The following is a 23,601-nucleotide window of genomic DNA, read 5'->3' on the forward strand; positions in this document are numbered from 1 at the left end:
TCCATCAGTCCTAGCATAGGAGCATTAGCAGTGTCCGGCTCTGCTATTCAGCCTGCACCCTACCGCGTTCTGATACCAAAAGCCAAATTCTACTGTTTAGCTAAAGCCACTCTAGCGGACAGGGCAGAGCCGCTGCAGCGTAGCTCAGCCGCCAAAGGAGGGAAGCGGGCGATCCAAACAGGCTCTACCTGTTGCCTGCTAGCGGCACTTCCAGCTTGCCTGCCCGGGGATGCGTGTTTTGGCTGGCGGGAAGGAGCCACTCCGCAGTCAGCGGCAGGACGAACCCGAACTGTCCAGCTCGGGGGGAACCGCCGGCCGGTGCGGGGTCGGGAGCTGCCGGTGCCGCCCCAGGTGCGGGCGCGGCTCCGCCGCTCCCCGGCGGAGGAAGGGCGCGGGCAGCCCCGCTCCCCGGGGGCGCCCCGGTCCCCCCTCTCCCGCCTCATTTGCATGGCTCTTATTACGGCCGTGCCTCGCTCCCGCCGCGCTGACACCGCCGGGCTGAGCGCGGAGTCGCCTCCAGCGGGAAGGCACTTCCGTTATCTGCGCGCCCGCGCCCCCTCCTCAGCCCCGCTCTCTCTCTCATCCCTGGATGTTTAAGGCGAGGATGAACAAACAGGTCCAGCCCGAGCGCAAAGTGTCGGTGGTGGCCCCCTTGCCGGACCGCGCGGGGCCGCCGCCCCCGAAGAAGGACGTGGAGCTGATCCTGGTGAAGGAGCACAACGGGGTGCAGTACACCAGCAGCAGCCTCCTGCCCGCCGCCCCCGCGCCGCGCTACGGCGCCCAGGACAGGGAGACCTGGGGCAAGAAAATCGACTTCCTCCTCTCCGTCATCGGCTTCGCCGTGGACCTGGCCAACGTCTGGCGATTCCCATACCTCTGCTACAAAAATGGAGGGGGTAAGAGCACCGCTTGCGAGGTCTTCTTTTCCCCCGTCCCCCACACCCCGCACCGCCGCAAGGGCAGCATCCCCCTCTCTCTTCTTCCCGGAGTTTCTGGGAGAAAGCCGAGGCTCACACCCCGCGGTGCCCGGGCGCGGTGCCGGAGGGCGAAGGGAGGAGCGGCGGCACTGCCCCGGCGCTCCCCCGCTCCTCCCTTCGCCTCCCGGCCGGCGGGGACCCGCCGCGGCCCCGGCCCCGGCAGCGCTCGGGGCGCCGCTCGACCCCCCACTCGCGCGAAGAATTGCTCGCACACCCCTCGAAGTTTAACTTAGTTTCGAGCACGGGCGTATTTCCCTTCTGGTGCCTCTTCAGCCTGTTAACACTTTTTTTTTTTCGTTCGCAAAAAATAGCACCAAAAGGGGAAAGAAAAAACTAAGTAAAAAAACCCAAACCAAAAACACTCAAGCGGAAAAACAGCATCTAGAAGAGCTAGCGCCGGACCACTGAAAGGTTTTGTGGGGGTAGTTTTAACGTGGAATCGGGATTTCTCCCCTCCGTTCTGCAGCGTGGGTGTTCTCCCCCTCTCCCAAACAGATAGGAGACTTGTTACAAACAAAACCTCACCTCCTGCACAGTTTGGCAATGACAACAACAAAAAAAATTACACGCAACAACTACGGTTGGCTCAGATTGTCTTCAGTAAGACCTTAACTCATCAGCCCCTTTCATCTCCCTGAAATACGCTGTGTTGTCAGTGATGACTCCAGACTGTGATGGAGTAACACCATCTGCAAGCCGGGCAGGTGCCTGGGGTGCTTTCAAATCACACGTAGGAAGAACAGACCCTGCCTGGCAGATGGAGGACTGTTTGTGTGAACGGTGAATGATGCAGATAGAAGAACTGATAGATAGAAAGCACGTTCTGTGAGATAGTTATGTATGTATATAGTGATAACGTGGTTGCCTGGTGATAAAGGCTAATGGGTCACTTGTGGCATAAAATACTTGCTTCCTGTGAAAATAGGAATGCAGGATGGATGGGAAAATCCCTATCAAATAACATGGAATTATCCTTAACAGGTTATTAGTGCTACTGAAACACTCGGTCAAGTTTGGAACCTCCAAAACTTCTGAGAGGAGTCAGAAAATCTCTCTGCTCACCACCCAGACAGGCTGAAGAAAGTAGTTAGTAGAGAAAAATAACCTCCATCCTTATTTCGTTATGTCCAAAAATAGTTCTAGCCACTCACACTGTAGCAGCACAATGCATCATGAACCCAGCAGGCTTCCACGGTGTCAGGTGCAGGTGTGGCAGCAGCATCATTCATACCACTCAGTATATATGCACCATTTCCAGATCTCCAGGTCATCTGGCAATTTTTAGGAAAACAGATATATTCCCCTATCGCACATTGCCCAAGGTGACACCCAGAGTGCCTGACCTCTTTTCTGTTGTCTCTTGGGTCACTAAGTTTCTTAACCTGCTTCCTTTATAATTTATTGCCAGCTCAGGCTCAGGAAGTAACAGTCTGCAAGTCCCTTGCATTTTGTTTGGTCGCTGTGTATTATTCTGTGTCATTTCAGCTAGAGAAACCTGAGTTTTCCTTAGCATCTTCTGATTCAAATACTTCCAAAGGGCAGTGGAGAGAAAGCTGACACAGCTACAAGAGGTACCTTTCAGTGAAAGGTTTGCACCAATTCTTCAATATCAAAGTAAAATCGGACCCTTACAAGCAAAGGTAGAGAGGCCCTGTGCTATCAGAGTCTGTAGAATGACTGAGAACCGTTTATGGCTACAGAGATCAAACACTGTGGTGTCTTAAAAATTTTCCATCCATTGTCTCTCATGTTGGACATACATATCAGTTTTGGTTAATAGAAGTCTTGTAGGATATTCAGGCTCTAAAAGTACTTTACTGAATTTCAAGCCAACTCAGTCCCCTTCTTTCTTTCAAACTGGGTTTGGGAACTTGTTTGCTTTATGAGTAAATTTTCCTTCAAGTCCATAGATCATCAGGCAATGGGCAGAGCTGTGGAATAACACTGGATTATTTTGATATCTTTCCAGTCATAAATGACTGATAGTCTTAGATATATATATATATATATCTAAACACACGTTTAATTATTTATTTATTTTCCCCCACAATACTATTGGAGGAGGGAACCTTTCTAGCACTAGGCTAACTTTTGCTGCCTCAAAAGGATAATACAATGGGTTCCATGTAATTGCTATGTATCCCCATATTGAAGATGTAATAAAGGTACATGGATATAGACATGGAGAAAATTTAATTTCATTGTCTTTGTAGTTTTTCTGGACTGTGGAGTAAACTAAAAGGATAAATTCAGAAGGTGTTTCTGTACTTGTATAGCATGTTCCAGACTTACCCTTAAAAAAAAAAATAAATTACAAGATGCTCGTAATAGGATTACAGTTTGTCTTTTGATATTTATAAGACACTACTAGATACAGGAAAAACCAACACAACAGATTAAATTTGAATTGGATGGTATGTATAAAGTAAATCAGTGGAAGTAAAGGGTTTCCTTTCCTCTTCCTCCCTCAGTTTCTTTTTATTCTGAAAGCCTCAGCAATTACTCAGCCTCAGGGATTTAACTAGAGCTGACTTTAGACAGTCAATTGCGGGTTATGAACTTGTATATCTTCAACAGATTGATACAAAATAGGCAATGAAATGGAAGCGTGTTGCAATGCCCTAAGTCCCAGGTCAGCATAGGTTGTGCTATCTAACAAAAGGAAATTCTGTAACCCTACCAAAAGCTACACTCACAGGGGTTCTACAGATGTTCCTAGAAGTCAAAAAACAATGTCAAACACATGGAAGTGGGGAAAAATGGCATCTCCCTTTACATATGAAAAAAGTGAGGTGGGTGACATATGGACTGCTATGTTCCTAAGGTTGGCTGTGATTAATTTAAGATGCCTGCAGACACATTAAGGGCCTTTCCATGCTTATAAAAATAGGTGACTCTCAATAAGGCATGAGAACTTACAAGAACTCAGAAGGAAAGTATAAATACACACTGTATTCCCTCATTCAAAGTTGAATTTTACAAGGACATGGATACATTTACACCCTCTTTTTTTTACTAGGCAAGTCCTTGAGTTTCTTTCTTTAGCAAACTCTAGGGAAAGTTCCTAGAAAAAAACCAGACATAGAGGCTTTGGGTTAAATCTGGAAGTTCCACTTATACAAAAAAAGTTTACTTCAGTGAGTTTCACACCCCCCAGTGGCTGCTATACAGACCTTTTATGTTAGATAACTTTGCAGACAGCACTGTCAACAAAAAGAAACATATTTTAAAAAGCTTCCAGTAACAAAAAGCTGGAGAGTAAGAAGCATCCAGCAGAATTAAAACACTGAATGAATAGCCAGAAACATCTGTGTTTTGGGAGTAGCCTGCTGAGAGACCCCAATGGGACTTCTGCACAAGGATAGATGGCAGAATGTAACCCTTCTGTGAACAACTGGAATTTTTGGAATGATTCTTCTGTTATTAAAAAAAAAAATCCACAATCTCTAGTAAGATCTAAAAAGCATTTAATTTTTTGTCTCTCTTACCTACTTTCATGGGACTTGCCTGCCTTACAAGGGCAGAGACAGATCCAGTGGCTGTATTGTAATATGAAACAGGCACAGAAACCTTACAGGACAGTTTAATATGAACAAACTGGATGAGATCTTGCACTCACCAACTTCTTGGAAGAAGCATAAGTCCACTCTGTGCTCTAAAGTATTTATCAGGTGACAGGGAGGCTCTGTAGAGATGGGAAAAATCTGCAAGCTCCCATTAAGCAGATCAGACAACACTCCAAAAGAGGGAATTCTCAAGCATCACCTTGTCAGTCTGGCCGATCAACGAACACCATGACTTACATGTATTTGACTGCTTCTCACAGCACCAAGCAAAAGCACTGTTGGCAGCAAATCGAATACTTTTTGTACAGTGCATTTGTGAGAGTTTCAAGGAGCAGGGCACATCACTGGAGAAATCATCAACTATGGTCATTTCTACTGGCTAGGCTCACAGCTGCTGTACCCTTGTTATAACTCATTTCTGGCAAAAGCACATTTTTCTTTTTTTCTAAAAAAAAGAGACTCCTTAGCTGTATAACTCTCTCTGTAAGTGGTCAACATCAATATATTAAAAAGAATGCTTTATAACACATCCAACCTTTTAATTGCTCCCTGACTATGTAAGAGGCTATGGTGAATTAAAGAATAGGACTACTATTAAAGCTATAGTCTCATCAAATTAGGCAAAGATTTAACCTGATATTTGGATTACATCTTAAATTTTACTGATGCCAAATGAAGTTGAGTAATGCCTACTATTATTAACTGATGTGCTCACAGTGGGGGAGGACGATGCTCAGTCTTAGTTAACAAAGCTATTGTAGTTTTTGTACAAGATACTTTCAGTATTAATGTTCATTTTTGTTTCCTTTTCCTGCATAGTCATAGGCAAAATTGATATTTCCCACTTAAATCTGAGGAAAAAGAATTTACCAACATAAAGTACTTTTTTATGAGCCAAAGGATTTGCAAGGTCAGTGATGTTCAAACTACTCATTAGGAAGCATGTAATTGTTGGATTAGTCACTGGAGACTTACTGTATCATAAGAACCAGATTAAGTTTTTAATGAATTTAAGAATAGCTACAGATAAATATTTTAACAGTATTCTAGCTATCATAATACACACTTTTAATCTCCTCTGCAGCATTATTTTTAAGTGTTTTTAGACAACGGTATTTCCAGAAGAAAATGTTTGCTCTTGTTTGCCAGCAATCAATACACTTCAGAAGTATCTTACAATTTATTCTGATGATCCCTTTCCTATTCACATGTTCATAAACTGTAATGCAGGACTGAGCAACCCACAGCAGATATCAAAGGCAGCATAAAAACAAATCTGAATATTCCCAAACAGGGCCAGCACAAAGTCAGGAGCCAAGAGCTGTTATGCGTTGAGAACGATATCAGTGAAACCATCACCTCCCACAGAGGTGGGACCCTGGTTACTGCACTGCTTCACCAAAAGCTGTGGTGCTGACCAGAGCACCTTGTCTTTCCATTGCATTCTGCCTCCTCAGTTTTGCCAGGTGTCTGCCACCAAATTTAACCATTATTTTGGGAAAGAAAATAACCTGGCACTTCGCAGTTTGAAGGTGGATGACCTTTTCCTTGTAATATCGGAGTTTATATTCCAAAATAGCATTGATGATGATAATAATAATAAATCAACTTTGAAGTAATCTCACTGCAAAGCCTACGCCAAGAGTTTGACTCATCAGTCAATCAAAGCTTAGATGCAAATCTAGAGATCTTGATTTCCTAATAAGGGGGTTTCAATTCCCATTAGCACATCAAACCAGTGACCTCGGATAGGTTAAACTGTTATGCTGATCTCCTCAGAGTGGCCATGAGCTCTGGGTTCCCAGGCATCCTGTGACATTGTGGACAATGCTCAGTTGTGTGGGGCGGCAGTACCTCCTTCCCCAGGGCCAGATTCAGTGGCCAGCTCACACTTGCCCTCTTCCCTTTGCCACTTCAACTATTCTCTTTCCCTTCCTTGATCAGCCACTAATCACCTGGTGCACACAAAGCACAGACTCACCAAAGCTCATCAGCACTCGAGTTCACCTGCCAGTTGCTTCTCTGAAATTCCCTGTTCTGCTCTATGTGTGTTATTGGTTCCACCAAATAAATCTTCAAAACAGTAATGTCTGCAGGTTTATAAGCTACTGTGTCACACACCAACTACATATGAAACATAAAGGATAGCTGAGAAGGAAGAACTGAATCTTTCTCTCCCAAATCTTTCATCAATTCTGAAATTCTTCTTTCTGACTCTGAGGTATGATACCATGAAATAGTGGATAATTGTCACACCGTATAGACTATCAGCTAAATACCCGGCTGAGCAGAAGTTATGTGTCCCTGAACAATTCTAGCAGCCTTATACTGACAATTTTAAAAAGGTTCTAGAGATACACCAGCAAAGAAAGGTTCTAGACAAGATGTTACACCTTAAGATGACTGTCCTGTGATTGAGGCAGGGCAAGTATTCAGAACTGATCTAAGGGATGCTTGTTTTCCAGCTTTCCTGTCAATAAAAGAGCTGATGTGATCCAAATGAGCTGTTCTGACAAAAGCAAAGATACCTCTTCCTAAGTACAGTGGATGCACGTTTTAATTACCACTTGAAGCACTTTATTCTAAACTAAAAGGCAGAAAAGACATCAAACAGTGAACCTAAGTTTGTTGTTTGGAGATTTAAAATCTCTGCTAACGGTCTTCCCATCCTCCTCCTCCCTCCCTAACCCCTCTTCACTCCTGTATGCCCTTCTCAATTCTTTAGAGGAACTGAAGTACTGAAATATCCCTAGAAAGCCTTTCCTGCACAAGTAAATTTTGAAAGTCTCATTAGGAAGCCTTCAATGCTCACATTAACTCCTATTAAAACAAATATAGGAATTTCTTACGGTTTGGCTAGGGATCCTGGTTTTGGATACTCATTCAAGCTAAAATAGCAGGCACTTAAGTTTCATGTGCTTCTAGTCTGCTTTCTCACTCACATCTTCTTAAGCTCTTTATTAAATTTGCTGGGAGCATGGAAAGTAGAAAGGCCACATTAGGAGTGTAGCAGCCAACAGTTCTTCTTTCCTAAGAAACCAAAATATCTCTAAAGAAACTGAGACATGGTCTATAGGGTTTTGGGGCAGAATTTCCCTTTCATCTTTTGGCAAAATACCACAAATCTGTCTGTCAGTTTAGTGAATATGTGAATACAGCTCCAGCAGTCTAAAGATGTTATTTCAAGGCCAATACTTCCTCCCCATAGTTAGAACAGAAATATGAAACAGAATGTTAATACAACTATTTACACCTAAGATCAGAGGGAACATACAGCTTTAGTGAGTGTTTAGATATGCTGTGAGGGAAATGATGATTAAAACCACTCCATAAATTACTGAACTTCTTGCTGTGAATTAAAATGGAAATGAATGACTTAAAGAATTTTGAGCAATTCTGAGGAGTAACATCAAATAGCTCATGGCTTCATTTTCGCTATGTCTAATGGCAAGCAAATCAGCAACTTCCAGTTGTAAAGCCTTTGTCCCAGGTTAACCAATTGATTAAATAGTTAACAACTGTAGTATGAGTGTCTGATATCAATTTGCCCTGTCAACTCCATAGCATTTACATGCATTGTCATTATTAGATGTAGTTATTAGATGATGTTGTACCTAACTGCTCTGAGCAGTACTACAAAATAACAAACCATAAGAAAATAAATTCTGTACTTGAAGACATACTTATATTAAAATATTGTAATTCAGAAGGTGTGAAACAAATTTGAATGGTGTGTCTTTGTAAAACATTTCCAGGTCTTTCATTACTACCTCGCTCTTAGTACTTTCCATTCTCTGTGTACATGCAGAATCATAGAATGATTTGGGTTGGAAGGGACCTTGAAGGTCCCTAGGTACAAGCATTTAGGTCCCTGGAATCTCACAACTGAATCTCAGCTTCTTGACTTGGAATGTGACAACAAGAAAAAATATTATTGCTGTTGTTATTAATATTATCATCATTAAAGTTGTAAAAGAAATAAGTTGTATTCAGGACAAGTCCACTGTCCAAATCCAGTTTCAGTGAAGAGTAGGTAAAGAATCCAGGAACATTACACTGATTATAAACTTTCAGTTTTCCTTCCTCAGGGCATTTGAAGACAAAGGATTCGTGTTAGTAGCCTATTACCCATGTCTTGACGACCTGTAATTCCTTTCTCCAACTATAATCCCTTTATCTTCCCTTTCCTTCTCTCTGCCTTCAAGTTAAGTCTTGAACCTTTGATGGCAAGATTTCCTCCTGATTGTGCAGATCTGATATACTGGTGCCAAGTCAGAATAGTTTCAGAGGAAGACTTTAGAAAGTCAAATTTTGAATGTCATGAAGATGGATATCTGAGTCCTTCAGCAAATCAGCACCAGAAGTGCCTAGATCCTCAGTACTGCTGAATAATCCCCATTCTCATGGAAATTCTGGAGACATAACTGTAGCATAATTCAGCATCTTAACTTCTGTATAGATTCTACATACTTAATTTTAAAGGTTTTGAAACCTTTAATCGATAAAAAGGGGGAAAGGAGATGGGAGGAAGGGAAACAGTTAAGTTCCTTGCCTTGCAACATATTCTTCAAGAAAACTATAGGAAAGAACCTCTTAACTACTTGTCAAAGCTATCCTTTGTTTTATTCCTTCTCCTTTCCCCTATTCTATATCTAAACAAGTTTTGCAATCTCTCCTGAAGCATGACAAAGGTGACAGCACAGTACAGCACTGTGGGAACCAGGGTCTTCCATTCAGAAGCAGAAACTATCAGCAGGGAGGTCTGGCTACATGAGCCACATACTTCTTCACACTCACATTCATCCAAAGCACACTACCAACTTTCCAGTGCACGGAATTCCGTGATAACATATTACTAAACAAAACTCAGGCAGGATTGGGCAGGCAGTTAGCTGTTGCCAGTCCATAAATGTTTTTTTACAACGAGTGTTCTGATTGCTGGTATGTAGTAAGACAAGTTGCCCTTATTATACAGTAACTCTTTTTATAGAAGATGGTAATTTTTCTAGTTCTCCTACTCCTTAAGGCTTTAGGAACACAACCACTCACTTCCAAAAGCACAAGTGATTGCAGAAGCTGTGCTCTTAGTGTAGGTATTAATTGGTTTCTCTTGTTTGGCTTTTATAATTGTCTAAGAATATATGTTAATTTAAGTGTCCAAAATAGGATCCGACACTCCCAGATCAGTGGTGTAAGACTATACAAACATAAAGCGTTTCTTGGAATGCTTTGTTATAGTGCTGCTTCCCTAGAACAAACCCAGCATCAGAAGAACAGTAGTGGTTTGATCTCACCCCTCTGAAGGACACAGGAGCTGTGATTTCAACAGCAGAAGGGTATTACTGCTTTACAGCCTTTATTTCAGAGCTGGAGAAAATTATTGCATGATTTCCAAGCACTGGGTGCCACATCTTGCTAGTCTGAGAAACAGCATTTGTGTCACTGATGTAGAGGAGGGATTGTGGCTGGGCAATTGCACAGAATTCATCTTTACTGAAGATGGCAGAACTGTGGGAATGAGCTGATTTTCTGGCCCATAGGCAGCATGGAAGAATGCACCCTCTCTGCCTGCCTCCCTGACCATCCAAACAAGCCTTTTCCTTGGGCCCCGCGCACGTACTGAAAAAAGCAGCTGAGAATTGCGCGTCTTATTTTTTGCTAGCTATTTTTAATTTATTCTGCACCTCCTGAACTGTGTGAGTGTGTAGAGCACTCTTCAGTGATTTAACTTTTATTTCTCTCTCTCCCTTTCTCTTCTGTAATGAAAGACCTCCTGCAATGTCTATCCTGAAGCATGCCAAAGGTGACAGCTAGTTACTTGCCCTTAAGATCCGTATCTCAGGGAAAAAGAAGGATGCTAATTCTAGTCAAACTCCAGTTAAATAAAAAAAAAGGGGGAAGAGGCTGGACTTTTTCTGGCACACCACTCTACCGAGTAGAATAACGGAAAACGTTTTTCAGACCACAAGGTGGAGCAGTAGATCCTTATAGATCTTGGGAGATCCTAACCTGATAATTAATGTCACAGCAACCTACTGCATTTATAGAAAAATAAAAAGAATTTCTGGAGGACCTGACAGGGTGGCTCACGACTCTTAAATACAGAGCTGTCCCTTAATAGCAATGATAATTCCCAAAGAGACCCTTCTTGCATTTCCTGATTCATTTCATCTAATAGGATATTACAGGAGTGGCAGTTTTTAGTGGTGCCTAATTCACACGAAGGACCTCACTTGTCAGCATGGCCACAATGACAGCAAGGAGACAATCCATTGATAACAAGGTGTTACCCCCTGAACACACCTTTTTTAAAATGAGTGCAACATTAAAATGGCAATACGTTCTCTTCCCCCAAGGAATGATACAGGTGGTATCATTTCCAGCAGGTCTCAGCATCTTTTCTTCTTGGGAGAGGCATCATTATTTCACAACACAATAATTTCACAATTAAGTATATTGGGCTTACTATGATATTAGAAAGTTCAATGCCAAATGTTACCAAAACATCAAGTTCATAGCTTAGAGGCTACTCAAAAATATCTTTGCTATGTGACTGTTCATCAGAATGCAGGACTGTGTCTGTCTACTGGTGGCCAGTAAGACTGATGCTAGAAGAAAGCTCAAGAGCTCGTGCCCTCAGCTGAGGGGTGATTACAGCTGTACACAGGCATCTTCTTTCTACAGTTCATCACAAAACTAAGGAATAGCTCGTGCTGTGCTTTGTCTCCTTTCTAAAGAGAAATGCAGATGTGTCAATGAGATTATGAGGCTGGTGTTGGTGAGATCAAAGACAGTCCAGGACTTTATTTTGGGGAAGAGTTTGATCATTTGCTCCTTGTCTGCAGTTTGTTTCTCATTTATGTGTGGCTCTACAGCCTTAGTTAAAATCAATAGATTTGTAAACCACATGGGAGAAATCCTGACCCAGCTGAAGTCAATGGGTGATTTTTTTCCATTGACGTCACCAGAGCCAGGATTTAAACCCAAATAACAGACATCTCTCTTTTAAGGACTCCTAAGTAGACAGAATTTCCAGACTAAGAATTATGTGAGAAGAAAAACAGAGTAAAGTAATAAAAAAAACTGTTCAGACTAAACTGATATAGAAGACTTCCACTGAGGAATAACTGATCTTCACTCAGTACAATAGCTCAGTACTTTCCCTGATAAGCAAACTGTGAGGATTACATAGATGATGGTCATTATTACACAAAATGGATTTACTCTGTGAGAGTTAGACTGTGACCTCAGCATTCTCCTATGTTGGGCTCAAGCAATAAAAGAAAGTACTATTTTAAGAAGTGCCTTTTACTCTCATAGTTTCATAGGGAGAAATGATTAGGCAAGACTCTTTCTAGCTTTCAAGGCTAAAGAGAAAACCTGGGAAAATACAAAGTAAATTCAAGACTAAAAGCCAGCAGGAAAATAAAAGGATTGGACTAGAAGATCATACATTTTAAGGTATTCTGGGGCCTATTCCATAGGTTTTGAACTTTTGAAATTGGTGGTTGTAGGAGTACAGCTGGCATCAGTTACTCTTTCTTGACTCTACTCTAAGAGAGACAGAAAACAGTTACCAGGCTATTCCTAAACAGCCAGTTAATCCTTCATGGTCTCATACGGGGGCTGATGGCAAAGTCACTGTCTCTAACTTTGAAGTAAGAGATTTGGAGATCTTCAAGATCGCCTACATTTTTCTTTCTAAATGCTGTTTTACAGACATGATATATTATGTGTTTAAAGCTGTTTAGAAATACAAAAAAATATTACTGTGTGACAAGTTGCAAACACCAAGCTCAGCCACGCTGATTTATCATAAGGTCTGAGTAATCAGTGAAAAAAGTTGCCCAGGAATCTGCCCTAGCAAAAGCTTGCACTGGGATGAAACAAGAAGGATTTTGCTTCAAGTTGTTAATAGCTCTGCTTCATCTTGGCAGTGAGCTGTGATGGGCCCTGAGGTCGTTTTCACATTCTTCCATGGCATTTCAAGCTAGGAGGCCCTGTGCAGAATGGCAGTGATAAAGCATGTACTGGACAGCTTGGACTGAGGGGAAAATTTACTTCGTTGCTTGAAGCCTATTAGGAAAACAGCCCTCTAAGAGCAAACATAGAGCTCAAGTTTCAGACTTAAATAAAAACTCTTGTCTGATTAATTCCCACAGAAGAGGAAGAGTAATTGGAGGACAGAAAATGAAGGAAGGGTGTTGCTAGCCAGTACAGGTAGGTTGATGCAGCACTGTTATGGTTTCATACTGGTCCGGAAGAGACTCAGTTTGCCCTTTCTAGCAAAAGAATATCAAGAGAAGTAGTTCTTATAATCCTCCTGCTGCAGGGATGCTACTGAGAAGTTTTCCTTTGTGCTCACAATGCCCAAATTCTCAGAGACCCCACCTGATGGCTCTGCAGTGCACACAGAGTATTATAAGCACTACCCTATGCCAAATACAGACTTTTTCCAAATGGAAAGGTTTTCTATGAAGAATCCTGGACTCCTGTGACAGTTTTCGTGAAATTCTTGTGTTCAGTGCTAATAGAAAGGCACAAAGTAAAGAAGCCACAGCCATTTGGAAGCTACCCTTGCCCAGTCCTTCCAAAATATTAGCACAATCCAACAGCAACTGTAGTCTTTGATAAGAATACAGGATTTTGCCTTTTTGTGATAGTACAGAAAGTATTACACCATTACAAATAAATCTCTAATAAAGCCTGGAAGGAAAAGGAATGTTTTGCTTTAGTCATTGAGTCCAAAAATTGAAGTTACAATTTAAAATTGGATTAATCATTAAATGGTAAAGGAAGTTTTAAGTGTACCACAGATTATTGTACTTGATTCTTCTCTAGCAGAATTTCAAGGCATTTACCTCCTATTGGTTTGCACATTAATCCTCTTGAAAGCTGCTTGGCACTTGTCTAGAGCTGATTTAAGATGTCTTGGGCACTTTGTTTTACCCTGGCACAGTTATGAATCTCATACTGCCTAAAATGGGTACTGTATCCTCCCCAGAGGGTGCTTAACTTGGGGGCTGTTTTTCACTTTGACAACCTGCAAATTAAAAGCAGTGTTTAAGAGAAACACCCTCCATCTGAGGTTGTGTTGTGAACCAGAAACTGCCCTGTTACGTGTACAGAACAGAGCACGTTTCACACCCCTTGCCTTGCTGTGTCCATCAGCTACTCCTGTGGCTCTGATTAGCTCTGCCAGGGCAGTCACATCCCCTCGAATTAGGCACCCAACACAAGGGGCATAACTGGGAGGTGAATCCCCCCTGTACAACCTGTACAATGCACATAGGACAGCGAGCAGCTCCCACAGGGGCAGTCCTGGGAATGTTAGAGTAGAAAGGCCAAAGCAAGGACTAATACTGACCTAAATGAGGAGCTGAAATCCAGAGGATTCATCCCAGGCTCTTTTCTAGTAAGACAAAGGAACATCTCAGGGGTATAAACTTGGCATTCCTAAAGCATCAAGTGGGCAGCTCAGAAAGTGGGTACCACAACTTAATGTAAGTACCAAAAGTGCCTACGTAGCTCTTCGACCTGCCAACACGTGAACATGCTACACCAAGAACTGCCTGCAAGGTGGCAACTTCAGACAAAAAAGCAGGGATCACTATTAATTACACTGTAATTAATTAGTTTAGTTCACTCATTCTCTACAGATTATAAAAAAAAGGCTGAAACACTTGATTACAGCACTTAAGCATCTCCTCAGGAGGGAAATAGAAAGTATTTCAGGGTATTCTAATTCATCAGGGAAATCACTGCCACAAATCAAATGTCATATATCTTCAAATTAGAAATAATGAATTTTTTAAATTATGTTTTATAGCAGCAAAGTCGTTAACCTATGAAACAAAATTAAAAAAAAAAAGCTAAAGGATTTTTCTTGTATCTTCAAGTCAGGTTTGTATTTTTCTCTGTCTGAAACCCTGGTGTATATTAGAAAATTAGGAAATTACATCAAGGTATCTAACAAGCCATTCTGGCATCAAAATCAGATTGATCCATGAATTTTGAAAGCATTCATTTTAGTTTACAGCTCACTGAGGGGAAAAAAAACCAACAAAAAAAACCAAATGCACAAATGAACATACAAGTTCTCTAAGAGAGAGAAAACTACAACTAACAATCTGTATCTGAACCAAAGTAAAACTGTGGTTGCCAAATCTCCCTGGCACCCAGCACGGACTTCCCTACATTTAAGAGGCAGCTAAAGCAGATGAAGTAATATTTCATTTCAGGTACATGACTATATTCTGTATATCACAGAAAACTATCTTTTCAGTACATACAATTTAAGGAAAATTTATCACCTGAGGTTATGTTATTATGGATCTGGTGCTGGAATGCAGAAAAACCTGCTTATCTTGATCCACAAGCTCACAGAAAACACCTTCTAATGTCTTCGTTGAAAAATATTTTTAGCCATGGATGTTCTGCCACCAATAAATCAGGGTACATTTTGACAGACACTTGCTTTTTGTACATTTGAAGTACAGCCTACACCTTACATGGGTGGTTTTGTTGATATGCAATTGCAGGTGAATATATCCTTGTGTCACCCCTAAAAATTGCAAGATTGGGAAAAAAAAAAGCCACGAATAGAACATTCCTATCAATAAAATGATAGAATAGTATTATTTCCTCTTAATTTAACATCTCTTAAGCTTCCAGTCAGTCATGTGTATTGTGAAGCAGGAACATTCTCCAGCAAGGCACCTGCACACTGACCCAGCAGTCCAGTGCTGCTCATCTCCTCTGGCTGGGACCTTCTGAAGAGCTTGTGAACTAGAAAGTTTTCTGTTTTGTTCCCAACAGTGTTATCTGTTCCAGGAAAGAATGCTACCACTCCTACAACCCCTGTCCTATTGAATATTAGCAATAGAGATGTCATAAATAACAAAGTAGTCCACAAGCTGACTCCACAGTCCAGCTCACTTACTCTCCCATTTCTTGTTTAAACCAGCCAGGTTTAAACCAGTTAAAAAAGAAAAAGACACAAAATCAAGAAGATGGATTTGGGCAGGAATATTAGTAGCTAGGCTTTCACATTGTTACAAACTCCAAGTTATTTACTTAACAAACTACGGATAAAATTCATTTATTTACAAACAAAGGGGCCAGCTCCAATAGTATCTCTGCAATAAAGGCAGGATTTTAAAACAAAAGCTGTCACTGCGACCTGGAAAGCAAATTTTTGGACTTTCTATGGTCACATGCATGGTAGGTGATGGGAATTGTTCTTTTCCTAAGCTAGCTGCAGTAAGAATGTTGTTGTGAAGGTCAGCAGCAGGAACCCCCTCCAAAGCTCCAGGGCTCCCACTGCCACACTGTCCACCTGGGATCAACCCAACTTATATTCTCTCAACCTACCATGTCTCTTTATTCTTTAATTTCCTATCAAACACCACAGGCCAGGGTTCTGTTCTTGTAGGTGCCTAAAATTATCTTTAAGCTACACATTGTTGTAAATGTGATCATTTCATTAATTTACATAAATAGGACCTTGGCCAATGACTTGGGTGTTATTCATGAATGAATCATGCTGCTCTGAGTGGCTGGGTATATTTAACTCTCATTAATTTGTTCAGAATAGCTACTAATGGGTTTCTTGAGCTCATGACTCTTGTAACAAAAGCCAAAGAAATGACTGGGTTTCCAAGGGGAGGGCTTGGGTAACCCTTTCTGTTACTACCCAGTGACCAGCTTATAAATACACTGAGCTTCAAGTCACTTCAAGTGATTTTGAGGCAGTAGCAGGTTAATGGCTCAAGACAAAAAAATGCAGGCTTCACTTGGCCTCAGCCAACAGCACTGAACCATTTCTGGAAACTATTTGTTTTCACTTTCTTTTGAGTGAAAGGAACGCTGTTAAAATTGCAATTCTGAAAAAACTGAAGGCTCTGAGCCCAAGTTGAGAGTAGTAATAAAAATAGGTTCAAATCTAGCAGCAATTTATTGGAGGGAGTAGATAAATATAAAGTCTTCAAAAGAAACATGCCACTCACCATGGTATAGCTCCACTGGTTTTACGATTCAGAAATACTTTCCATGAAAAAAGGTTGCATACTTGGAAGATTTTATTGTATACTTGGAGAATTTTATATGTGTAAAGTGCTGCTGAAATTTTTATAGTGTGTCACGCAATCTGTTTTGCAGAAAAATGTTATTTTTGACAACTATAATCTATTGCTGGCTGGGCTCAACATCATCATAGAGCTGCTGTTAACATCATCAGCTTGTCTTTGACCTGGGGTTACACATCATGTATCTCTGTCTTCTCTTTGCTGTACCACACAAACTCTTACTGCTTTTAACCTCAGGTCAGTAAGGTCTTAAGACGTTTTACCCCTTCTTCCCAGGCATCAGCAGCAGGCTCAGAGGTGCCCTTGGGGGCTGTGCAAGCTTGGTGGCCTGTTTGCTGAAGAGCCAGAATAACCTTCATGTGCTAAGAAATGCCCTCCTTTCTAATTACCTAGTTTTCTACCCATGGGGGTCTTGTACAATCTCGATTTTAAGATCTCTGCTTCAGGGACTTGGTTTTTCATTCACAAGACTCTGCACAGATTACAGTTTCCACCCATTTTCCTTGTTGTCTAAGCAAACAAACTGCTATCGATGTACTACTACTATCAACTGTTTGTTGATATTGTTTGAAGTACTATTTATTCTGTATGAAAAAAAAACTAACCAACAAGCACTGTTGATCAGATAGAGATATTAGCTTGTATTTCAATTCACCAATTGGGAGATCTCTGTTTTTAGATTTTTCCTGCACAAATACTGGAAACTCTCCTTTCGGAAAATATACTGCAATATTTGCTCCAAGTTTGTTGTTTTAGCAGACAACCCTGCCAGTATAACATTTTGACCAGAAATAACCATGGTAACAAATGCAGAAGGCTAACGAGCACAAAAAGTTCAAAGTTGTTTCAACTACCCCTGTCCTGGCCTACTTCTTGTATGTGCGTCAAAAATCCTTTTAGGATAACCACAGCTGTTTAAATTATCTTTTTTTCAACCATTAGTAAATTAATGCTTCTTTTTTTTTTTTTTTTTTTATTTAAATGTGAGATGAGACCTCCTAGTAGGATTGAGAGGAGCATTTTGAGCTTTTTTTTCCTCACCCCTTAGAATACTGGGAATGCTGAGGTACAAAGAGAGGAAACACTCCGTGTGGATTCTGGTATACCACAATTAAGAAGTTGTTCTGGCACTGAACACAGGAATGCAAAGCCTGTCTTGTATTTTGTCCTTCATTAATTAAATGCAATAGTTTTTAAAAAAAATTCTGTCTAAGTTTCCACTTGAAGTTTCACACAGATGGTTCTTGTAGAAGCTGAGGGCTTGACCTAACCTAGTTTTGCATAAGACACAAGGCTGTCTTAGCTCCATGTTTACACTGGTACTTTAAAGGGACATATATGGATCTTGTCAAATCTGTTAAGAGAGAAACATAGCAGTTCACAACAGTCTAAGGCTCTTTCAAGATGCTTGTGACTCAGCAGCAAGTCAAGTATGGCCCTTGTGCCAGGGCTGCATTACAGATGTTAATTACTTCAGATTTTCAGTCGTAAAAGGAAATTAGGGACCATTAGGGATTGCTGAAACTAGTGTTGCCTGGTGGGATGCAGCTGTGTGCTCAGCCCCAACCCATCACACCGTGGGGGAGTGGAATCCCCTTGAGTGCTATCAGCGTGTTACTGCCAAAGCAGCAATCCCACAGATTGCGTTCCCTCAGCTCTCTGAGGTAGGTAGATCTTGGCAAGCTAGTCTGATGTCTTAGCCAAGCTGTGCTTCCCAAGAGTTCAGCTGTCTGGCCTATACAAATCTGACTTTGGGTTCATGCAATTAAAGCACAGCAGTCTCTGTGGCTGGTGGCACAGGCAGGAGTGACACAGGTGACATCACATCACGTCTCCCTTCCTAACGTTTTGCCTTCATAGACAGGGTAGGCATTAACAGCAAGGTTGCCCCTGCAGCGAAGTCTGGTATGATGCTCAAATTCACACGAGTGGACCTAAAGCAAGAGGCCCCCCCAGGGTGCTGGTTTGGCTCCTCCCTGGTCCACAGTATGTTCACACCTCCCGGACGGGAAGTCTCCTTCCGAACAACACCTTTCGTTCACAAGACACTGTACCAAAGCAGCCCTAGGATGGAGCCCCTGTGCAGTCACAGAGTGACAGCTCTCACACAGATGCTGCTTACAAGCACTGGCAGACCATTCTATTTTGTGGAAATTTGAATGATACTTTGACCATCATTTATTTTTCTTTGAAGGGGCCATAATCTCAGAAAGGGTCGAGTGAACACCATGAAATTCGATTCTGGATATTGGCAAGGAAGATAAGAGCAAATATAAAGATACTTACAAAAACACCTGATTTTTTCGTATTTTTTACCTAATCAGAAGCTGCTAAACAAGAAGTTTCCAGAAGGCTCCAAAACATTAAGTCAAACTAATGTGACTAAGCACCCTTACTTTGGTATTTATCTCAATTTCAAAATACTTCAATCATTTAGTACCTGAAAAGTAACCCAGCTATGAAACCCTGCCATACTGTGTAAGTGCTCTTTGATGAAAATTACACCACACCTTATTAATCCCTTGCGGGGGTAGGGCGGGGGAAGGAAAAAAAAAGAAAGAATACTCCTTTAACTAAAGCCTGGAATGACTCGCAGCCAAATAGATGACGCTTAAGCAAGTATGCCTAAGTACAGTACACTTCACAGTTCATCTTGCTATTAGTCATACTTAAAAACCACGTATTTTAAACTAGCATTTAATAGGTATGTCCACTACGCATCTCCTGGATTAATCTTCTCAGTTATAGATGTCCCTGAATAGGCATCGTGTTTTCCACAGTCTCATGACATTAATCAAACAACACTCAGTGCAAACTCCATACCTCCCAAAAACAATCTGAGTTCGTGAGTCAGCTCCACACACTGTGGCACTGTCGAAGGAAGGCAAGGACTGCACTTCAAAGGCTCACTTACAGGAGGTCTGACAGTAAAAGCACCTAAAATAGTTTTTCCAGATTCTAGATATAGTGAAAGCAATATGTAGTGTCCCAGCCTGATTTTGCTGAGTGTGTTTCAACACTGAAACACACAGAGCTCAGAGCTGCAGGGTATCGGGTGTTTGTTGAATACAAATGTTTTTTCTGTACAATATTCAAACATACAACAGTTCAACATGACAATCATAAAAAGCAGCTTGCAAACAACACTAAAATATTATTAAAACATGTATTGCTGCTACTGTAGTAGCTTATGCAAATGCAGACTGCATTTACATTATACTCCATACAAACATCACGAATAGGAAGAATCTTGCCCCCAAAGGGGTACAACCAATATATTTCAATTTTAGCACACATTCTCAAAGCTTTAAGCTATTCTTTCTTTCTGTTGATATACCTTGTCTCTGTTTCGTTGCAAGATTTTAACTTTCAAATGACTAAACTTATGACTGAATGCTGAATACATTGTCCTTACCATTATGTTACAGCACGTTACTTTTAGAAGTAGATTGGTGGTATGACTAAGAGAGCGGTTTGTTTTTCCACTCTTATTCTCCAGTATATACTCAAAATTCCCTTTCTGAACAGTCACGTTAGGCAGCTTACCCCAGTAATATCTGTGAAAAGCAAACACTAAAGGTAAAGGAACAACTATTCAGACTTTTAAAAGCACAACAGTAGTTTCAGAAATACTTTTTAAATGTGCAATTCATTCTGCTTACTCGTGTGTTTCAGAAAGCTGCAGTGATGCTTTCAGCTTTTTACCTTCTCTAAGTTTATAAATTTAGGAGCAATGCAAACTTACTTCTTTTTACAAAGGAAGTTTTCAGATTACTAGACCAGCACAACAGTTTTTAAAGGTTTGCAGAAGTTTCTACCACTTGCTACAGGGAAAAGCAGACTGGGTTATTTTTTCTTTTGCTGAAAAACTGAACCATGATTTTCACTATCTGTTTTCCTTTTCATACATAACTCCTAACGACTGCAGTCAATTATTCAGGATAAGTAATCATTCTGTCAGCAAACAATGGTTTTAATGTTTTTTAATGTTTTTAATAGAGGCAAATTTTACATTAATTAAACTCTTCTTGACCAAGTAAGCTATGCAACAAAATAAAAGCTACACTTTCCAGGTCCCACAAAACAGAGAACTGACAGAGCACCCAGTTATTAAACGTGACATCAGCTATAATTGTTTTATAATATCATATGTAGCCATGTGCTGGGGAAATCTTTCTGTGACCTGGATCATATAAAATAGCCAAGAAGTTTTCAGATAGTTTCTGTACTAGATGAAGCTTTTGTATTTCAGTTGACAATACATTTTGTGCATTGATTTTTCCAGAGGTGACAGATTTTTGGTGACAGTCCAAACTCACAGGAGAACCCTCAGCCCAGTGATGTGTTCCAGGAAGGTGCGAGCAGCCCTGGCACTGCCCTGTTGCAATATAAAGATGCTGTGCTTGGGCCAACCGGGGGAACCCAGTACATCCTACACATTAATGGCCATGAGCCATCTGGAAAGGGAGGGTTGTCTAACCCATTTCATAAGAATAAGGGAATTTATTACAGCAAAAACCAAAATATGCCATGGAAGTCCAAATTCCATATGATTGACTAGTAGTGATTAATTTTAAACCAGAGATTCCTGCAGACACCTCACACAGTATGATTTAAGCTGCACTTGCAGGAACTCACGTTTTTCTCTTCTGTTGCTGACTCCATACCCCATTTTGAACTTTTTTTACTACACTAAAAAAACTTATCAAGATTTTTCATTTTCCCTTTAAGCTGTGCAAGTATGTTCAGTATCATTTTTTCTTTTGTTAGGGACTACTTCTCAGGGACACTTTTTTTCCCTTTAAAGACAAAAAGCAGAGGGGAAACATTAGAGGAAAATAGGAGCTTTGGCCCACAGCTTCTTTTAGGGGTTCTGTCTCTGAGACCTTAAAAAAATACAGGAAAGGGACAAGAAAATATGGGTTCTTCCTTCCTGATATTTGCTTTCTACTTCCCCAAGGCAATGGCTTTGTCTTTAGCTAGTAAATGTAAGCAGCAGAGAAAGCAAAATGTAATCAATACAAAGACTACAGTGTCTACTTAATGTCTTTCCAGGTGCTTTTCTTATTCCCTATATCCTCTTCTTAATCATTGCGGGAATGCCCCTGTTCTATATGGAATTAGCACTGGGACAATATAACCGAGAAGGGGCTGCCACTGTCTGGAAAATCTGTCCAGTTTTCAAAGGTAAGTGTCCCTCAGCACCGTGAGGGTGCCACACACCTGTGATCACAAACAAAGTAAAGGTCTCTCAGCTTTCACAGACAACGTTGTACTTGGTGACCCTTCCCCAATCCCTGAAGTTGGAAGTCTTTTTGTTATCACAGATGAAGCACGAAATGGGAAAAGCCACCGAAATCATCTTCAGGGTGACACCTGGCTGAGTGCAACAGAGAGCCATGAGCAGGAGCAGTTCAGCCCTGTCCTCCCTTTCCCCTGCACACTGGGGAGTGGGAGGAACTGAAGCTCTCTAGGTGGAGGGAGGGGTTTGGCAATGCAAACTTTGGAAATACCGAATCCCACGGGGGTCAGTTCAGCCCTGTCTTCCCCACTGACTAAGATAACCACTGCTCCAATGAGGGATCATGGAGAATTCTCTGCAGAAGTCAGCACACCACAGAGGCTACAACACTAAAATGTGAAGACTGTAGTTCAGCCACTAGATTTGTAACATGACAAGAGTTCTCTGTGGTATCTCTGTGCCTCGGTTTTCCTGCCTATGAAATGGGAGCAATGATTCTGACAGACTTTGTTAAGTGGTTTTCAAATCTAGCAGTGAAAAGCACTCAGTAAAATCTTAACATTACTATTGAGTGTTTTCCACTAGGATTAACTCTCCAGCATTGCTGAATAAAAGACTGGGGAGTGTTGTTTGTGCACTGAGCTAAAAATCACTCTGCAAATTAAAAATAGCCAAGTTAGGTGTTTGGAGGCTGATCAGGGTGTTTGGCATTGATCAAGGATAAAGGGATCTCCCTGTGTGAAAGAAGCCATAGGTGTTCTGTACATGAAACAAGTGTTTGTTAAGGAGCCTCAAGAATTTTCTTAACCATTGCTTACCAACAAAAAAATGTAAGTTTCCTTATATCTATACCAGATTATATCTAAAATTTTATACAAAAGCCCTTTCAACACAGAGCTGCCTGAAATGAAACCAGTTAAGCTCAGCTGATCTTAGAACCTTAAAATTCTGATCATGTCCCTCCTGTGACTGACAAAAGCTGAGGAGCTTAACAATAGCAATCCAAACTTGAGGGATCCGCTGCTTGGATATAGGTTACACTGAGTAAATGTTAGTCTTCTTTCTCAAAATACAGCTTTCCTCTTCAAGCAATCTAGTGTCACAGAATAGGAAAAGTGAAGGTTTTCTTTCTTACCAGTCAAACTCAAAACACACAGCAAAATCAGAGATATAACAAAAAATAAGTTAGCAAACTAATAAAATAGGTGCCACAAAATTTTAAAATTAATTCATATAGATTTACCTAGCCCTTATATAATCCCATCATGGGAGAAAAAAAATCATCTCAGCACCCAGGAACCTGAAGAGCCTTTGTATGACAATGAGGATTTTGAAGACTGAACTGCAAAAACGAGACCTTCAGGATCTCAAAGTGTTTGAGCCAAATACCACTGTGCTCAGGGGTACTCTATGTGTTGACTTCAGGATTGAAAAGATTATTAAAAAAGAAAATAGAACTTATTTCATGTATAGTCTCGTTGACATTCCATTCGTGTTTTTAAGCTGACATTTTCAGGGTGGACTAAACATACATTGCTGTTCATTTTTAAGGGTTCTTATTACAAGGATATAGAATAGCATAAGTTATTTGATTCTCAAAAATAATAAGCATTCAGTTGTATCTGCACCTCAGTATAAACTCAGTACTTTTAAAGTTTTAACTAAGACTTCTGATAGCATGCAAACACGTTTTACTGCTAATGTTTTGGAGTTGTTTCTGGGATAACTCA

The 23,601-nt window shown here is 40.9% G+C and overlaps 1 protein-coding gene across 1 annotated transcript in view; it reads left to right on the top strand.

Moving 5' to 3' along the window:
• Positions 1 to 447: 447 nt before the first annotated feature.
• LOC108508382 (sodium-dependent noradrenaline transporter-like) overlaps positions 448 to 23,601 on the top strand; it is a 66,634-nt gene continuing 43,480 nt past the window's right edge. The window contains 3 exon segments of the mRNA XM_017837134.1: positions 448 to 527; positions 529 to 896; positions 21,685 to 21,816. Coding sequence (XP_017692623.1) covers positions 448 to 527; positions 529 to 896; positions 21,685 to 21,816 — 580 coding nt within the window.

This window comes from Lepidothrix coronata, unplaced genomic scaffold (genome assembly GCF_001604755.1).
Source record: "Lepidothrix coronata isolate B3197 unplaced genomic scaffold, Lepidothrix_coronata-1.0 Scaffold292, whole genome shotgun sequence".
Classification (NCBI taxonomy): domain Eukaryota; kingdom Metazoa; phylum Chordata; class Aves; order Passeriformes; family Pipridae; genus Lepidothrix; species Lepidothrix coronata.